The 20,995-nt window shown below is 32.4% G+C and overlaps 1 protein-coding gene across 1 annotated transcript; it reads left to right on the top strand.

The window, feature by feature from the left end:
- Positions 1–14,947: 14,947 nt before the first annotated feature.
- Positions 14,948–19,723, top strand: LOC145017812 (uncharacterized). The gene is made up of 9 exons (XM_078975767.1): positions 14,948–15,189; positions 16,451–16,636; positions 16,790–16,882; positions 17,093–17,275; positions 17,372–17,474; positions 17,567–17,752; positions 18,330–19,057; positions 19,175–19,392; positions 19,469–19,723. The coding sequence occupies exons 1-9, from the start codon at positions 14,977–14,979 to the stop codon at positions 19,527–19,529; spliced, it is 1,971 nt and encodes a 656-aa protein (XP_078831893.1). The 5' UTR covers positions 14,948–14,976; the 3' UTR covers positions 19,530–19,723.
- Positions 19,724–20,995: the final 1,272 nt, after the last annotated feature.

Below are 20,995 nucleotides of genomic sequence, written 5' to 3' on the forward strand. Positions count from 1 at the left end.
CTTCCGGGTTACGCTGTGCGTACCAGATGTGTACGCTGGGCGTACCCAGTTGCCTCTCAGGATCGGGGAATGCCACCCAGTACGCGGCGCGTACTAGGATTACACCTGACGTACTCCCCAGCTTCAGCACTTTAACTCATTAGGTCTTAAACAGTTAAGACTCACGTCCAAATTCTAGATCCGACCACATCTAAGCCTCTTAATCCGTAAAGTTGATGACTTTATGCCTTTGCATGGCGGGATAAGTCACCAACTCTCACAATGTTCCATCCTTTAACTCTAGAAGGCTTATACTCAAGCATGACCTCAAAGTAATCACTAAAGATGGAAGCTGTATGGCTCTAAATCACTAATAGCACTGAATGGGGATAGATCTCGGACCATGGAGCACTTTACACTCATAAAGTCTCCACCTTTTGGGGTTTTTAGCCATAGTAAAAGCACATGCAACAACTGTTGGATTAGTGTCTAAGTCCATAACTATTTTGGTATGTACTTGACCCGATGGTGCATGGTCCTTTTGGGTTGCCTTCACCAAAGCAACTTGATAGGATGATTTATGGAGAGTAAGGATTAAATATGATTTATTAATATATTATGGGAATAATATATTAAAGGAGAAATCATATTGTTTAATTAATATTAGTCAATAATTAATTGGTAATTAGTTTTGTGACTAAAAGAGATTAATTAAACTTAAGGGACTGGAATTGTAATTATAAGATAATTACAATTTGGGCCATGGATTGCCTTGTATTAAGGGATGGACGAATTCTAATGGGAAGCCCATAAGGAAATCGTCCATGGGCTTAATTAAAGGAGTCTATGGGTTGCTTAGGGCTTAAGCATCCAAATTAGGGTTTCCTTGTTAGATAACCTTAATAGCCCAACTGTATAAAGACCCCTTAAGGCTCAAAAACGTGGCTTATGATCTTGCTAGGGTTTCTACACGTTTTTGGCAGCCTCCAACCTTTCTCCTCTTCATCCTCTTGCTTATGGTGTTTGTGAGCCATTAGAGGAGTGACACTTGTGACTCTAAGCCTTCTAAAGTCAATCCAAGGTGGAATTGGGATTGTTATTGCTACATAACAATCAAGGTATGATCTTAAACCTAATTACATATTAATATAATTATTTGAATGCTAGAATTAGGGTTTATAGTCTTGGATTCAAAGCATGTACAATAAAGAAACCTAGATCCAAGCATTAGGGTTTGTATGAGCACATAGGATGTCTTATCACCAAAACCCATCAGTGGTATCAGAGCCTAGCTTGGTTTCAATTGTATTGATGCATTGTATAACTGAAAACTTCGATTTATTGGATTGTGGAGACTGGACTCGCCGAGTCCATGGCTGAACTCGCCGAGTCCATGCCTGACTCGACGAGTCAACTCGTCAGATAATGCTTATCTCGGGATTTCTTGCTGTTTTTGTATTAGGATAGTTACCTTATCATGTTAGATCAATATAAATCCGATTTTATGATATATATGACTATATTCTTGATCTAATTAAAGATAATTATCAATTTATAAGATAATTGTTTCCTTATAAGATAATTGATTAATTATTTTGAGTAAATTGATAAATTGTTTTGCAAGAAATCATTAAATAAATCAAATATGGATAATTATGTGATTAAATGTTAATTTAAAATTATTTGTTATTTGATCCTTGTTGTTATGAAAGGTTTCATATTTTCCCCTTTAGGTTTTATAGTTTAAATTTGAACCCAAAAGTTTTGAAGTTTTGAAATTTAAATAGTTAAAACCCTAATGTTTTGAAAAAGGTTTCAAAACTTGCCCTCAAGTTTTGGAATTTAAAAGTTGATTAAAAGTTTAATTAGAAATGTTAAATTCTAAAACTCTAGTAATGTTTTGAAAAGTTCAAATCACACCCTTATGGTTTTATTAATTAATTAAGGAGTATAATTAAAAGAGGTTTAATAAATCCATAAAAGTTTAGGTTAACCATTTAATTGAATTAAAAGTGTAATTGTTAAAGTTAACCACATAGTATTTTAAAAGTGTAAAATACATCCTATACTATATATATAACATTAAAAGTCTAACATTATATATATGTATGAGTAAAAGTCAGTCTTACCGTTAGTAGGCCTCAATCACGAAGCTGGTCTATAAGGGGTGTTTAAGGAAATTGCCTATAAAATGGTGATTGAATGGGTATCCACTCTTACCCACCGCACTCTTGACTAGTGGAGGGTCGTTAGCCGAACGGGTAGGATAGGACGAAACCTTCCATTATAAGTATAATGAAATACAAAGTAACTAAATGTTTTTCAAATTCCCAATCTTAGTTACTTAGGCAAAAGTGAGTTGATGCAATTCCATGAAATTACACTTTGTGCCCTTGCGAAGACGTTAGTGGAGCGTGTGTGGTTTACCGGCACACTAAATGGTTCTGAGAAAAGGTAGCAAAGGGTGACTCAATGTTTGTCATAGTTCGGTGGAGCGTGTGTGGTTTACCGGCACATCGAATAGGTGATTGTAACATGTGAGGGCACCATGTAGTTTGCATGGTTATTCACACCCGCTTTGTGATCCTCGGCATCCCAGTCACAAACAAGAGGGGCATATCGAGATTTAAACATGCCATTGAAATGTTCAATGAATCTCAAAGGATCTAGGAGTTTTCATAGATTTAAAACTTAAGTTTCTTTTTCGTTTTTTCATGGTGGAAACTAGTGAATCGTCATTCACTTACCTTCAAATGTTCTGCAATTTGGGTTACGGCATCCCTCTCCCGAGTTGTAGGATATTGTGTTGGGTCCTAGCCTTGGAATTTCATTTGGGTGATTTACCAAGGACTCAATCAATCAACTAATTTGAATTCGTTTTTCTCCCGATGTCAAAGTTCGACAACTATGGTCTTCTCAAATCCCGTGGAACAAGCATTCCACATGAAGATGAGTAATCATGCTTCACTTCCTCCTCCTCCAATTATTCTCCCTAACCCACAAGATTGTAAAATTGAAAGGTTCAATATCACTCAAGCCCTTTTGGCAAGTAAACATAAAGAGGGCAAGTCGGTGTGTGCACACATCTTAGGGATGAAGTCACACATTGATAGATTAAGAATGATGGGATCCGTTGAAGCGATGGCTGTTGATTGGGTTCTTCAGTCACTTCCTAACTCATGTAGTGAGTTCGCAAGAGAGTACTATATGATAGACCACGACGTGACCCTTATAGATCTCACCTACATGCTTATTGCTGCTGAACCAACAATGGTTTGGCGCAATAGAAAAGCAAAGTTGATTGGTGAATCTGCCTTCAAGACCTCTATGGATATAGACAATGGCAATGAAAGACATGCAATGATCGAAAAGTTTGATCATAAGAGAAAGGCGATGTCTGAAGTAGTTCCATGTGTTGTTCCAAAAGAGTCAATTTGCTTTTATTGCCAAGAGAAGGGGCATTGGAGATGAAGTTGCCCTATTTACCTAAGAGATCTAAGAGATGGGAGAGTCAAAAGTATGACTATGCTTTAGGTAAGAATCCACTATCTAACTCCATTAAGTTCCTATTCATTGATTCTTAATACATGATGTGATAAGATTGCATTTAAATGTTTTGAAGGATCGGTGAAAAGAAAGGAAGCTTGATAAGAGAGCAAGATGAATCTAATCACAAGAGATGGATCTTGATCGCATGGACTTGATGATTGGATTTTGAGCTTAGATACTCATGATAGAGTTGTTAGAAATTTTCTTTTACATAGTTTTCAATAGATTTTGCATTGTAAGGACAAATGTTTTTCCGCTGCTTTTATAAATAAAATAAATTTTGTTTGACTTATTTATTTATTTGTTTACTTCCTTGCAATGAAATCGTTATGTGAAAATTGATGTTTGCATATTTCTACAACGAATGGATATGATTCTTAGTTATGTTATTTATGGAAATGTCGAGAATTTACCAAATAGGGAGAGTTTCTCATCGCCCAAGTTTCAATTGGACAGAAATTTGGAATCACGCAACTTGGTTGCATGATGAATGAGAAATTTCGTATTTGGAAATTAGACTAATTCATTGACAAAGTGTCAAGTGAAGGATTAGGAGATCGAGTACACAAAGTTGTGTGTTGATCAAGTTCACCATAAGAGTAACAAAGATATTCGTCATGATTTGCTAAAGGCTTAGTAAATATGATTACACTTACAAGATTAAGTGTAATTTTGAATTGATTAAAGGGTTTAGATCAATAGTAGAACGAATAAGAAGAATCAAGTAGGCAGAAAAATAAGAGTTTCTCCATTCTAAGAAGAAGGGAGAGTAGCTTTTATGCTTTATGATAGGTCTTAATGATTAAGAACCATATCTCAATTGATCCTCTAAGTGAGTCTTGGTACAATTGTATGTCCAAGAAGAGGAATCAAAGATTGAAGAAATGGTTAAATCAAGAAGTCTATCATAATTCGTTCCAATAACAAGTCTTAAAGTCAAGATTGTGACATTGAGTGAATAGTATTAAGAAGGTTTATAACATTCATCAATTGTGGAAAGTTGTGATGTCTTGGATAAGACAAAGACCAACTAAGACCAAAATTATGAAGTGTTTTGTTTTGATATAAGCTACACTAACTCTTGAATATTTGTTTGTCAAGAAATGTTTTTGATAAGAGAATCTTATATGTCAAGGAGTCAGTGGGAGTCTTAATGGTCTCGAAAAGTTTGAAGAACAAATCAAATAAACCTTATCGATCATCACTAGCACACGAGTTGAGGTTTACAACCTATCGTGAAGACATTGTTTTGTTTCTGTGCCAATCCAATCGAGTTAATTATGCATGTGAGTCCTATGAATTCTCATTTGAATGCGTAAAAGGCAAGGACCTTGATCAATGAAAGGTGCATTGATAGGAAAAAGGTAAGATGCTTAACTACTTGGAAGACGTGGTGGGCAGCTGTGCTGCCATAAGGCAAGAAATCAAGATTAAGAAAGTTCGATCCATATGAGTTTGAATTTGTCGTAAACTTTGGTTTTAACAAATTCACATGGATAGGAACACATACAACGTTTAAATCTAAGTGTCATAAGATTTCCTACTTCATGAAAATGATTGTGAGAAAATGCTTTCACTAAGAAAGATTTTAAGAAGATAGTGATTGTAAAATTGCATTCTCGAATTTGATCATGGTCACGGCATCCCTTTCCATAATTTGAATTGTGAGGTTTGGCAATTAGTCTTAATTGTTAAGACACACATATGAACTATCGAAGGCAAAGGTGTATAAGTTCAAGAAGCCTTGATAAAAGATTATCAAAGCACTAAGTATTAGAAACATGAACTTAAGAAATTCAATAAGTATTGTTTTTCTGAAAGTTAAGATGTTTATGAATACATGTCGAAGCCAGTGGGAGCATAAGTGTTATGTTTTATAATAATCATCATGATAGTGGGAGCATAAATGTTATGATTTTATGATTATTAAGGCACGTATTGCATAGTTGGCAATATTAATTATAGAAAACAAGAGTCATACTTTGCAAAGTTGTAAGAGTTGAAAGGTTGTTTTGCTATAATTAAGGGAGAGAATATTATGCTTCATTTCAAATCTAAAGGATTAGGTTGTGAAATGTTGATAAACTTAGTCAAGGGTACATAGTATGTTCTTAAAATTTCGATTATGATTATGGCATTCCTCTTCACAATTCGAATTTTGAGAACATAGAAAATAAAACATTGTGCGTCGTGTCCCATACGCTTCGGGTATAGGATCGATTGGAAATGCTTTAATGTTTGACCATTCTAAAATTTTCCAAATGTCTAGCGCATTTAGAGGGAAAAGGGACTAGAATTGGTTCTGACTAAAATAATTAAACAACTATCAAAGGACGATTCGAAGTTCGACGAGAATTGGTCGCTTGTGAGTAGTTGGAAGTATAGTATTGGAAATTATGGAAATGTTTCCATATTGGATGGACAATATCGACATCATTACGAATAGATAAGATTCTATTAAGAAATTAGTTGTCATATGGAAAATATGGAAGCGTGTCCATACTGGGAAGTAAATATTGAAAATCTATTACTAGATTAGAAACCTTTATGCAAAAGGATGTTCAAAGGAATGTACTTTGAGTGAGAGACATCATATCTAAGGAATTGTCTTGTAACAATCTACGTTAGAGGGCTTTGTAATATCATTGGCAATAGTCTTTGAGACTTTGGTGTAGTGACATTACAAAAGGATCGTTGCATAAAGTGTTAGAATCTAGTAACAAGAATTTGATATTCTTACACTTAAGAAAATGGATTTGGAGTTGTAAAATGAGAATGATTGGAAATGTGTTCAATTTGTCTATTTCACAAAAGTAAGAACCATAGGTAAACATTGTGTGCATGCTAGGAGCATGGGACAAGTGTAATAATTCAAGTAAGAAGTTGATTACCCGAAACGACAAATAATGAGTAATCGATATGGTGATAAATAAAACGTGTTTTATTTCTGCTCAAAGGGTTGAGGCCATATGGGATTAGTATTATTCTTGTGTTTCACCTTGCATGTTTTGACTTCCAGAATAATTGAGTTTATTAAGAATAATCGAATTATTCAAACGGGCCACAGTCGTTCATATGTTGGAAGTAGATATGAATGAAGACTGTCATGAATTGGTGTGTGGATTGTCTAGAAAAGTATTAGACATAAGCAAATGTTTGCTGCAACGTTCATGAGTGCTTATGAATATGATTTGAGCATTGGATTAAACCCACACTCACTTGGATCACTATCTCGAGTGATTAGTGAGACGATAACATCTTATATTCTTGAAACCGAGATGTGTGAGTTGTATCTTGCGAATCGGTTGCACATTGATAATATGTAAACGCACTAGTAACTTGGTGTTATAAAACATATTGTTGTGTGTGATTCGGTGAGTGAGTGCAAGCAAGCATTGTATCAAAGTTTATCCGTTCCTTTTATTCAAAGAATAAAAGCGATATCTTTGGGCCCCTCGATGGTTTAGTGATGACATACGTAAATGCTCGGCCGGGCTAGGGCTAATTTGATTTGTTCAATTAGTCTGTCGTCATAAATCAGAAATCGAGAAGTAGTACAAAGAGAATGATTAGAAATCATATCTCATACGATATCTAGAATGGAGGAATATATGATCCCTTATCTAAGGACACGCGTATCTGATATGATCAGAGTTGACAGCGGCTTTGGAAAGCTACGATTGCAGATCAGGATCTGAAGTCATACGCAGAATAGTTGTTAGACTTATCCAAGTGGGAGACTGTTGGATTAGTGTCCAAGTCCATAACTATTTTGGTATGTACTTGACCCGATGGTGCATGGTCCTTTTGGGTTGCCTTCACCAAAGCAACTTGATAGGATGATTTATGGAGAGTAAGGATTAAATATGATTTATTAATATATTATGGGAATAATATATTAAAGGAGAAATCATATTGTTTAATTAATATTAGTCAATAATTAATTGGTAATTAGTTTTGTGACTAAAAGAGATTAATTAAACTTAAGGGACTGGAATTGTAATTATAAGATAATTACAATTTGGGCCATGGATTGCCTTGTATTAAGGGATGGACGAATTCTAATGGGAAACCCATAAGGAAATCGTCCATGGGCTTAATTAAAGGAGTCTATGGGTTGCTTAGGGCTTAAGCATCCAAATTAGGGTTTCCTTGTTAGATAACCTTAATAGCCCAACTGTATAAAGACCCCTTAAGGCTCAAAAACGTGGCTTATGATCTTGCTAGGGTTTCTACACGTTTTTGGCAGCCTCCAACCTTTCTCCTCTTCATCCTCTTGCTTATGGTGTTTGTGAGCCATTAGAGGAGTGACACTTGTGACTCTAAGCCTTCTAAAGTCAATCCAAGGTGGAATTGGGATTGTTATTGCTACATAACAATCAAGGTATGATCTTAAACCTAATTACATATTAATATAATTATTTGAATGCTAGAATTAGGGTTTATAGTCTTGGATTCAAAGCATGTACAATAGAGAAACCTAGATCCAAACATTAGGGTTTGTATGAGCACATAGGATGTCTTATCACCAAAACCCATCAACAACAAATCAAAAGAAGAGGAAAGTTTTGAACTTTATACCTCTAAGTGTAGTCCCTTGCTCTGTAGATCTCAGATCCAAAATGGCACCTCAAGCTTTAGCTTCCAAGAACTCCTTTCCTTCCTCTTCACTAAGTCACCAAAGCACAAAAAGCTCCAATCAACACTCTCACACACTAAGGACGATGAAGGGCTCTCTTTTAGGGTTTTACTCACTGATATGGAGGCTGAGAAATGAGCCTTACCACCGTTTAAATAGTGCACAAGACAGATTAGGGTTTTGCACCTGGGTCGGGTACGCCCGACGTAACTCTTGGTACGCCCAGCGTACCTTGGCGATTTGCGTCCAAACTAAGCACACGAGTACGCGCAGCGTACCCCCCCTGGTACGCCCAGCGTACTCACATGCTAACTTTTCTCCACACAAGGGTTAATCATGACTAATGACAAAAGAATAAGGGTAAAAGAAATGTACCTGAATCTCGGGGTGTTATATATATATATATATATATATATATATATATATATATATATATATATATATATATATATATATATATATATCAATTCTCATTGTAATTGTATTCCTTCATGTGTAAAGAAGTCAAACACAACAGAAACAATGAGTTTAGTGGTACCCAATTAAATTGTGATTCGTATCATATAAATATATTAAAATATCATTAAATGAACATTAAAAATTACACATATCACTATTTAATTGGATAAAAGGATTTGTAGGCGAAAAATATGAAGATATTTAATTTCTCTTAAATGTGTTGTGTTTATTTATATACAACCAAGAGAAAATAACTCAAATTAGTTCATGGTACTTCTATATTTTTAGTTATTGGTTGAGACAATAAATATATGAACCACGTATTTATGTTCTATAAATATACTAATTTCATATCTTTTATTCAGTCACGTGTATTTGTTGCGGGCAAATTTGGAACATAATAGACCCAACAAGCATGTGTAAACTTTGATTTTAGATAATATGTAACTTGTTTCCTATATTGATATTAGTTTATAAATGAAATTCTGGAAATTATTTAAACTTTTATATTTATTCACCATTTTTTTTGTCTTACATTGTACATGTGGTTTTAGGAACACTTTTTTTTTTTTTTTTTTTTTTTTTGCCAAAATAGTAATTTGTAATCATTAATAAGTGCAACACATCAACACATTTTAAAGCTACAAATGTTGGGCCAACTTAAAAGCTAGCTATTAATTAAAAAAATTAATTGATAGTTAAAAAACTTATTGATAACAGATAAAAAAATATTTGATAAAGTAATTATTCTAAATAGTTTTTTAAAAGTTAGTTAAAGTATCATCAATTGTAGTTTTTTTCCTAAAGTTTTTTTTTTTTTACTATTTAAAAAGATTTTGGAAAACTTTTTACCTGCGTTGTAAAAATCTCGACAAAACCCTGATTAATCTCTGATTAGTGCCTAGATGGTAGTCGACCAACTAGAAAACACCTTACGATTAGTCAATGCCTAGACAACGAGTGAATCTATTGAAATTGATGATTTTTTTTAACACTTATTAAGAAGTTTAATATCAATGGAAACTATTTGTGAAATAATCCTACTTAATAAATGAAGGTTTTTTTTTGCCACATGTCAATCTCTCATGAGTTTTGACACTTGTCATTTTGTGGTATTTTTGAAATAAATATTATCCAGTTGTCAATTTTTGGTTTATTTCAATTTTAAAATTAAAATCATATACTTATATATATGTAAAGTATTAAATATCATATATATGATATTAAATTTCAATAAATATGTTTCTTTCTTTTTTATTTTAGAGTTTTACATTAAAAAATATTTTTGTTTACGTTTTAATGTTTAATATTTTTTTAAATCAACCCGTGTAATACACGCGACTCACACCTACTTAATATTGTATTAATCATATTAACATCTTTTTTGTTATAATATTACTGGTATTTACCAACTTTTTTACGATATTAATCATAATTAATATTATAAAATTGAACGAATTTACAATTTAAGTCTCTTTCTAGTCGCCGGTTAATCACTGGTTAAATCTTAGTCGCTAATTGACCGATTTAATACCGTCTACCAACTTTTAAAACCTAAATTTTTATAGACGAATGCTTATTTGATATGTCATTCCAAACACTTATTTTTTTTTTTCCATATATAATTTCCTAATTTTCTTTTAAGCTTGTTGCATTTGTACATTTATTAACATTTTATTTTATTTCTAAATCCTTTCTAATAAATAAATGTTTTTTTTTTTTTACTTTCTGTAACACTCTCATTCAATTTGATAATTGTCATTTTATGATTATTTGAATCAATTTTTTTACATGTCATTTTATGAGTTTTTCTATTTTATTAAATTTCATATAATATTATAATGTAATAATTGCAATAAATGTATATCAATTTCATTAATGAACTTACCTTTTATTTTCAAAATTTTCAAAATTAAAGCTTATTAATTTTTTTTATTAAGTTATTTGTTTAAATTTAAAAGATAAAAAACACTTCCATTATAATAATTCATTATTTTTCTTATTTTATTATAAATTCAAAGTTCTTAAATATTTTAACTTATATATATATATATATATATATATATATATATATATATATATATATTTTAAATTAACCTATGTAATACATAGGTCTCACAACTAGTTATATATATATATATATATATATATATATATATATATATATATATATATATATTATTTTTAGGTTCTATATTTAGTTAATTAGTTGAGTTGATAAACACAATAAAAGTTAATATATTTTATGACACATTTTGGTGATCTTTATCATTTTTATTATAATATCAGATTTTTATTTATTTTAATTATAATGTCAAATGAATTTTTTTTATTTTTTTTTTACAAAATATACATATGTTAGTATAATGATAAATTGTATAATAAGCTTAATAAAACATTTAAGATAGATAAAAGATAAATTAATTAATAAAAAAAACTTTTAAAAATGTTAAACATTGGAGAAACCATTTGATTAAAGTTTTTTGTCACATAAAAGTTAATGGAAAAATTATTTGACAAACATAATTATTTTTTGAAAGATTAACTAGGGAGATTCTCCTATAAGCTACTTTTTAATAAACTAAAAGAAAGCTAATTGTGGCAATGCAAACATAAATAATTCAATTTTTTTTATCTATATTAATATTTTGCAATAAGTATTTATGAGTAAAACATATAAACTTACATTTAAATATAATCCGCAACAAATTATCATACTTTATTATATTAAATTACATGTTAAATTAAACGTGTCTTATTTGACAACAAAAATTCAAACAACAATATAATAATTTCCTGTTATATACTTGTATTTGCTGTTACCCTATGCCCATCAGAATAAAGACTACTAAACGACATAATTGTGGTTATGTACATGAGGTTAAAGTGAAATTAAGACAAATATATATGAAGTTGACTTTTGAAAGAAAGTCAATAAAATTTGAACGAATTAAATACAAATAATAGCAATAATAATATTTTTGGTTTGTTTTCATTTTAAGTAATTTGTAAGTTTTTCAACAACATTTATTACTAGTTTAAGATGATAATATACCAAACATGTTGATTTAAAGAAGAACATTCATAACCCACGAGTGAACACGAATTAAAATATTTTATAATTATATAAAGATATCTTAAAATAAAAAAAATATAAAAACATAAAGCAAATTACTAAGGAGCTTACAACCGCATCCATCTTATTACAATCACATATTATCTGTTATAGAATTACATCGGGGTTATTAACTGTTTAATCTAAAATGTATTGTTAAATATTTTTTTAACCCATTAAATGTAATAGTAAATATATTTTTGACGCTACTGATTTTTGACCAAAGTTAGTCCTGAAAATTACAAACGGTGGCGATGTAACGTATAAAGCACATTGAAATAGAGGAGTAATACGAAACCATGTCGTCATCACCAACCATCATTCTCTGTTTTTTAGTTATTTAATATTTTATAATTTATTTCACCTGTAAATGCCACATATACGATATATGTTCATTTGAGACCTTAAACTGTTGGAAGTCTTTGAAGCAACCCTTAATGTTTCAAAGCTCTCTCATAGGCCCTTGATGTTTACTTATGAACACATTCTACACTATCCGTTCATTCATAACATATTTTCTTGACCAACTTCTAAGAACTCGTCTAGTGACTTATAAACCAACATATGATAGAGCACTAAAATGAACGAAGAAGCTAGGAAGTTAATGTTGCAATTGTTTCTCTTTGGCCTAAGGGAGTACCCCACCGTATGGTGCGATAGGATGATTTAACACATTTCACCATACATGAACATTGTACCATCGGGTGTGGCGAGCATGAGAGGAATCATTGTGAGTGCATTTTTTTAAACATTTTACCATTCTAAATATAAACATGTTTAACTTTTAATCTGACACCAATTTTTTTTTTTTTTTTTTCTCTCAAGTTAATCCATCCGCAATGACATCATAATTGTCTATTTTGTTGGATACATTGGAATGCTAGGTAGCATTGTGTATCGGAAAAGTTATGGCAAAAACAATTGTGTATTATCAAGAACAAGAATTTTAAAGTTCACGTTTTATCATTTAAAGAGAAATCATGAAATTGGATACAATCGTCTTGTAGAATACTATTTTGTTGATGATGTCGTGTACGCTGAAAAGTTTAGATGACGATTCCGGATAAGGAAATTGTTATTTTCCACATATTATTGATGACTTGCAGGTTTGTTTTCCATTTTTAATTGAAAATAAGATGCGATAGGTATATAAGTTTTTCTCCAATACAAAAATGCAATGCAACAATTCGTCAATTAGCATACGACAAGAGAACGGACTCATATGATGAGTGTTTAAGGATGTTTGAGTGGACTACACGAGAAACTGTTTACACATTCACTAAAGTTGTGATTTTGGATTACGACGATCACTATTTGTGCAAACCTACGATCAATGATGTTCACGATTTTACACGACAACGAAAAAAAAACATGAGTTCTTTGGAATGCTAGGTAGCATTGATTGCATGCATTGAATGTCGGCATTGTGCCCTGGCACGTGATACGATCAATACTTGTGATGATCACAAAGAGCCAATGATAATTCTACAAGCAATCACATTCTACGATATTTGGATATGACATGCATTCTTTGGCCTCACATGAGCAAACAATGACATCAAAGTTCTTGACCATGCACCAATATTCAACGACATCTCTATTGGAAAATCACACAATGTGTCGTTTCCAGTAAATGGAATAACATGTGGGTACCATCTTACTAATGAAATATATCCCGACTTATCTATCTTTATCAAATCATTCACATGTCAAACGACGAAAAAAGAATAAAGTTTTACGACAAAAAAAGGAATAAAGTTTTACGACAAACCAAGAAGCAGTTTGGAAAGATGTAGAATGAGCATTTGATTTCCTTAAGAGGTGTTAACAGATAATCAAACTCCCGATACGGTTATATTGAGACATTTGGATTTGTTATTTTAAACAATCTACTATCAATATATTTCTTTTCATATTCAAATAGCAGATTATTCTTAGTAAAAAGAAACTGATTATACCACCATTCATATCAAATGACACAAGAAAATGTTTGCAAAACATAACTTTTATAACACGATTAATTGGATTCAAATCGTGTATTATTCATTGCATTGCAATTTGTATAAATCGTCAGTAAGATTTTATCATGTCATGTTCGTACTTTGACTATTAAGAAACAAAAGATTTTGGTCTAATACTTAAATTAAACCAAAAAACCACTTGTGAGTAATTGAAACAATTGAAAAGGTTACTGATCGTGACAAGTGTTTAGAATTAAGATAGTTTAGTAAAATCTTTGCTTAGACTGCTCGGTATGGTAAAACATCGTTAAAGGCCACGTTAGAGGGAAGGAAGAAGAAAATGGCGTTGAGAAGAAAGAGGGATGGTGTTACTCCATAAAAAAGTCGTTGAAAGGCCGAGAAAGGAAGAAAAGTAGAGGAAGAAAGAGAGAAGAACAATTGTTGCTTTCCGTTAGCGTTACAACGTTGCTTACCTTAACGGGAGGGTGGGGCGGTATTCCGGCCATTACCACGACATTTTGGCTCATCCATGTCGGCAACAACGGCATGTTATGTACCCACACCCACTATTCTTACGTATATTTTTGCGTTTTAAAAATAAGTTTTTTTGGTACAATTAAAAATAAATTTGATTTTCATTTTGGACTATTCCTTTCTCAAAAATATCAATTCGGTTATGTCCAAACCATTCCAAAAATCCGAACAAGATTGTAGAGTCCAATCTAAATTGTGTAATTCTATCCAAATGGTGAACCTAGCTACATTTGGTAGCTCTAAATATAAGGGCTGTTTAAAGAACACTTTAAAAAATGAGGGGCTAAAGGTGAAAAATAAAAATTTGTACAAAACCACCTCTAGCTTCCGGTGTAGTGTCGGGGGTCGCTCCACAAACCATATATATCTATCTACATAATGAGGCAAGAAAAAACCTATAGATACACAGTCATATATATGTAAGAGAAACAGACGAAAATAGAAAACAGGAGGGAGGAGGAGCCTTTTGGATTGAGGTTCTTTTTCCCAGATAATACGAATTAAAGAGAAGTTTCATATATACAAGCATTGATAAACCTTTTTTTCACAAATTTCCAAGTTTTTCCCCAATTTCCCCTTTCTTTCTATATAGGTATGTTGTATATCACCTTCAGAAACCCTTATTCGATGTAAATTGGGTTGTTTTCTAGAAGGTTTAGCGTTGGATACAGATCAAGATACATATACAATTATAAACTATAAATAATTCTGTAACTTTTATTCTCTTCGGTTATCTAGTAATGGCCAAAGTGCATTTCACTCCGCTACCGGCGTTGGCACAACCAGTGCCTACCCCCGATCCCGAAGCGATTCCCAACGAGAAATGGGTCGCAGGTGAAGACCCGATTCTTGAAGTGTTGAATTGTGTTTACCCTACTTTGGATTCCGAAGATAAGAGGAAGGACGTGATCGAATACATGCAGAAGCTCTTCAGAACTTCACTCGGAGTTGAGGTTTATTTCATTTCAATAAAACTTCTAACATTTTGCATGCGTAGGGGTTGCTCATATCTCGGGTCTCTTTTTGGTCCGGGTCGGATTCGGATATGGGTGTTGGATTGTGTCAACTTTTTTCTAAAATCATTTTAATTTTATTTTAATTTATCTGCTTATATTATTATCCCAATCAATTGCTTTTTTTTTTAAACAGAATGGGGTGTGATTTTTATTTGATTCTTCCAATTCTTCAATCGTGTTCGTCGACATGTTTGATTTGTAAACTAGGGTTTGATTCTTACACCCGATTTTACTTATATTACTCCCAATTGACCAAAATTGGAACTTTTACAAATTTGGGGTAATTTTTGTTCATGATCTTGTTAATCGCTAATTGTCGGTTCATTTTCTTGATGATTCCTATTGATTATAAATCACCGTGGAAAAGTTGCTATTGTATTTCTTGAAGTTGAATCTGAGCGGTGTGATGCCATTGCCGTGTTCGAAATAATCTGGAACACAAAAATTTGGAATTTTGTTGATTGTTCGGATGGGAGTTAATGAATTTGGTAAAAGATGAAGACATTAAAGTTTAAACCTTCATCCCATCTGCCAATTGACTTTTACTATTGATTATATTTATTGCAGTTTCATCCATCATCGGTGACCTGATTTTTTTTTTTTTTTTTCTTTTTTTCTTTTCTGTGTGCGTGTGTGTAGATTATGCATATGGGTTACCAATCTAATGTTTCGTTTTAACCATCAATGTCGGGGTTAGGGTTGAAATTCTTAATCTTACTTTTCAACATATAAAAGATCTTTTATCTTTTTGGAGATGTTAAGGAGCGATGAAGAAACTGCTCTTTTATAAAATTTTATTTCGGCAACACGTGTCAAATAGCAATATACTATATGAAATGAGAAACTGTAAATTTTTAACTGTCGCTCAATAAGAAGATCATGACTTCTGCTCTTTATGCAAACAAGAATAACATAAAGACAAATGATCGATATTCATATTTTTTTTTTGTTGATTATAAATACATCTCGATATGACCATACATAGAAGTTGCATGCTTGGGAACTTTTGAGCACTGATTGTGATTTGTTTTCTTTTTATGACATATCATATGGTCAAATATTTAAACATGTTTACCTTTTTGTCATCTTTTGTTACATTACCTTTTAATAAGTTTCTTGCTAAATGCTAAGTTGTTAACCATTGCTTGTTTCTTCATTCGAGTTTAAAAGATTCATCAAATGTTTTAACTTGTTGTAGGTCTTCACCTATGGTTCAGTGCCACTCAAGACTTATCTCCCTGATGGAGATATTGATTTTACAGCCATTGGTGCTCCTGATAGGGGATATACTTTGCCTCGGGATGTTCTTCATCTTCTTCAGGCTGAAGAACACAATGGAAACAATGAATTCAAAGTAAAAGATGTCACATACATTGATGCGGAGGTTAACTCGTGGCTCTTATTATTATTATTTTTACACTAGCACTTTATGTCAACTAAATAAAATCAATCCATTTATAATCTGCATATATTACTTAATATGGTATACGATTTTTCAACAACAGGGTTAATAATGTTGTAATGTTTCGTGTGGCAGGTTAAACTTGTGAAATGCATTGTTTCAGGCATTGTTATAGACATATCGTTTAATCAATTGGGTGGCCTTTCTACACTTTGTTTTCTTGAGCAGGTGTGACCATCTTTCTCATACATATACATATACTAATATATATATATATATATATGTATGTATGTATGTATGTATGTATGCACATCATTCACGGCATGCATGCAGGAGACGATTACGTAGCGTGTGGTTACTTAGAGATGTATAAACTCAATAGATATTTGGTAAATGACTTACCATTTGATTTGATTTTTGTTACTTTATTTGATACAGGTCGATCGCCAAATTGGCAAGGATCATCTTTTCAAACGGAGTATCATTCTAATAAAAACATGGTGTTATTATGAAAGTCGTGTACTTGGTGCTACTTATGGTTTACTATCGACATATGCATTGGCAGTTTTGGTTCTCTACATATTTCATGCCTTTGGTGCATCTATAACCAACCCGTTAATGGTAATTAATCTCTAGTAACCTTGTGAAAAAACTCGGATTTATAACCAAGATTTATGTCTGTATTACCTAACGATTTCTTTTATTGCTCGGTTTTAGGCTCTTTTCAGGTTCTTGGACTATTATGGCAAATTTGACTGGGATAACTATTGTATCAGTTTGAATGGTGTGGTTAAGAAATCTTCACTTCTAAACATAGTTGGTATGAAATAAGTTGTTTGTGAGGTTTCTTGTGTAATTAATATTCGTTCGTATACTTGGTTTCTGATTCTAATTAACTCTTGTTTTATTCAGTCGAGTACCCTTTAAACGAAAGGACTGGTGCTTTCCTCAGCGATGCTTTCTTGAATACTTGTATGGAAACGTTCATGTTGTGTTCTAATGAATCCACATCAAATGTGCCAAATTTCATGTGGAAGCATCTTAATATAGTTGATCCATTAAAGGAAACCAACAATCTTGGCCGCAGCGTTCAACAAGGTAACTAACTCATCATGTGCATTTAGGTCACGTTTGATTCGTCGTTGATCCTGGTAGAATCCAAAGGAATTGAAAGTGGGATTCCATCAAGTAATGGAATTGGATTTCTTCAATAATTTAACTCCCATATCCTTAATTACTAAAATGACTTAATAACTTGATATGGTTAAACCACTAAGGTAAACTGTTAATTATTATTTTGATTGGTAATAATAATCAATATTATTATGTAAAATTTAAATAAATAGATAATGTATTTATAAAACAAATAGTAATTTATAAAAATCAATAAAGGTTAATTGTGTTGTTTGTCATTATTAACATTCCAAATCCATTTCATATTTTTAACATCCAAACTTGTGACAAGTTTTGAATTCTTTTAAATTTCAATTCCTTCTAAAACATTTTGTGACCCAAACGGCCCCTTTTAGTAGATCTTACTTGATTGACGATGTTTTTCTAGGTCATATATCTCTATATTTGTCATGCGATTAAGTTCATTTTGTGTTTTTCATGCATGATATCTCCTCTTTTGTTGTATCAACTTTCATGATAAAAACATTTTGTTTTGTTGCAGCAAATTCTTACCGGATCTTGAGTGCGTTTAGATACGGTGCGAGCACACTCCGTGAGGTTCTTGAACTACAGAATGAGAATATTGGAGATGGAATTAAGAAGTTTTTTGCAAACACCTTGCAAAGGCACAAACCAAAGTGTATTCCGGATGTTCCACTAATGTTTGATACTTTATCCTTGTCATCCTATAGCGAAACCGAATACATTGATGACGTGGATTCAAAGTTTTCATATGATGATCTTGATGATGTGTCCTATGTGGGGTCTGGTGAAGCAAGCGATCTTGATGTATTTCAAGATCTTAATACGAGAGCTGCTGACAAAATGGTGGACGGTGGCGGTGGTTATGATGACATGGCACATGATTTAAGAAATCCAGATGTGATTGGTGGATTTGGTGAAACGGAAAGTTTGAATCCGTTTGCGGATCTCACCGGAGACTATGAAAGTAGCATACGGAATCTGCTATACGGTCAATTTCAACATGGTAATGGTTTAAATGGTTCTATACTTATGAGCCATCTGGTTCAGCAGCAATATGAGGTGGCGGCTGCTCCTGCTCAATATTTTTGGTCTTCATGGTTCCGTCAGAGTTCACCGCCATCTCCTCAGGTGAACCCAAATGGTTTGGTGTATCAAAATGGTCAAACCTCCAGACAAACCGGTCAACAGTTCTGGTTGGAAGAAAGAAACACAGTTCGTGGAACCGGGTCATACATCCCTGCCATGGTATGTTTATATATATTCATTTTTCTGTCTTTGTTCTGGTCCGGTCCGGTCCAGTTTGGACCGGACTGGACCAGACTGCTTGAACCAATTTATCTGACAATAAATGGGTTCTTGCAGAACGTCTCCAGAGGATCAGGACCGCGAAGGGGTTTCAGACCAGCAGGACGTAACCGTCAGCAAGAGCGGAGTCGTGGGAAACTGAAGCAGGTGATGTACTCACAAAGGAAACTTGTGTTTGGAACTTTTGGTGCTAATGCTACTAATCCAGAAGCAACTACTTCTGGCTCACAGGCTCCCCCTCCTAAATATGTTTCATGTGGTCAGAGTCAGGGAAGGTAAATTAAATTACTCTTACGTGTTTTGATTTTGGTTTTTCGTTTTTTATATTGTGTTTTATTTGCATGTTTTCAGTGGTCAAACCGGGAACCTGTTCCTCAAGAATGAAGAGGAGTTTCCCCCTCTAGCAACTTGAGGATGCTGGAAACATGTATAAAGACAGTGCTGGTTTCATTATCTGGTTAATCGTTAGATCTAACTTACAAGACAGAAACTCATCATAGGGAAAAAGACGGGGAAAACTACCCTTTTATTAGGTTTATTTTCAAGTTCTTTTTTTTTTTTTTAATTTATCTTTTAAGACTTCTGGCTTGCTGTGTGTGTGTGACATAATGTAGATAATTAAAGAGTTCGAAAAAATGTAAAAAAAAAAAAAAAAAAAGACTTTGTATAATGCTTTCCTGTTGCTTGCTCTTTTTCCATGGTTGTGTGAAACTTGCTTCGCAGTTGGGTCTTCAATGCGGAGAAAGAGGAGAATTTCTTTCAGGTATATGCTCTATCTCTTTCTCTTTCAATAGTGTTCTTCCAAGAAAAAATAGTTTTTTAACACTATATAAAATTTAAAGGTATAGTTTTAAATTCTGTTTTAATATTTTACATTATAAACTAACGATATACTACTCAATCTTGTCATACTAAGATTACAGTTCTTTTTGGTAAACACCATGTCAATGTACTTTTAAACCATCCGGCTTATGCCACTATTCTTCTTTGGCACCCAATCATTTTCATGACATGTATTCAAACCATCTCAAAGTCTTCACGTTTTTCTAAATTTTTATGACAAAATCAACGTGTTAACAAAGACGCCTATGCATAGTGGTTCACCCAAGTCGAATATAAGATCACATCCGAAACGGTTTTTTCAAAAGCCGAAATTAATGTCCCGACCCGTTTATTTGCATGACTGGTCTGTTTATAACTGAACCGATGGTTTTCGAAAATCTTGACGATGGGTTTATTGAAAACCGGATTTTTAACCAGAAATGGTTTTTTTTTCTGCTTCTTTTGTGCACGTTAAAAAACAGCACCTTCCGGGAACCCGACTACTTTAGACATTTTCTAGTCATTTAAGACTATATATATATATATATATATATATATATATATATATATATATATATATATATATATATATATATATATATATATATATATATATATATATGAAAAGTGAATATACCCTTAAGAGTATATAAACTTAGGTAACCAAATTCATTATATTATGTCATTTTGTATCATATATACACATTGCACTTGTCCAATGTTCTTTTAATTCAACTTATAACTTGATTTAATTCTAAGATTTTTATAAATTTTACATTTATCTTCCTCGTACATAGTTTTCATTTTCAACTATAATATATATAACCTAATATGTGTTCGGCATAAAGATGTGTTATAAGATGAATGTAATAGTGAAATTTTGAAAATCTTGAAAGTAAATCAAGTTAAATGTTGAAGTTTAAGAACATTATAATGAATATATCAAACAAAACAATATATTATGGTGAGTTTGAGTACCTAAGTTTATATATTTTTAAGGGTATATATATATATATATATATATATATATATATATATATATATATATATATATAT

This window comes from Lactuca saligna, chromosome 9 (genome assembly GCF_052625555.1).
Source record: "Lactuca saligna cultivar CGN05327 chromosome 9, ASM5262555v1, whole genome shotgun sequence".
NCBI lineage: Eukaryota > Viridiplantae > Streptophyta > Magnoliopsida > Asterales > Asteraceae > Lactuca > Lactuca saligna.

Bases quoted from the DNA above. Each gene is read 5' to 3' on its own strand.
- LOC145017812 (XM_078975767.1), top strand. From the start codon at position 14,977: ATGGCCAAAGTGCATTTCACTCCGCTACCGGCGTTGGCACAACCAGTG. The intron at 17,753-18,329 runs GTAACTAACTCA...GTTTTGTTGCAG, and splicing joins TGGCCGCAGCGTTCAACAAG to CAAATTCTTACCGGATCTTG. The intron at 19,393-19,468 runs GTAAATTAAATT...GCATGTTTTCAG, and splicing joins TGTGGTCAGAGTCAGGGAAG to TGGTCAAACCGGGAACCTGT.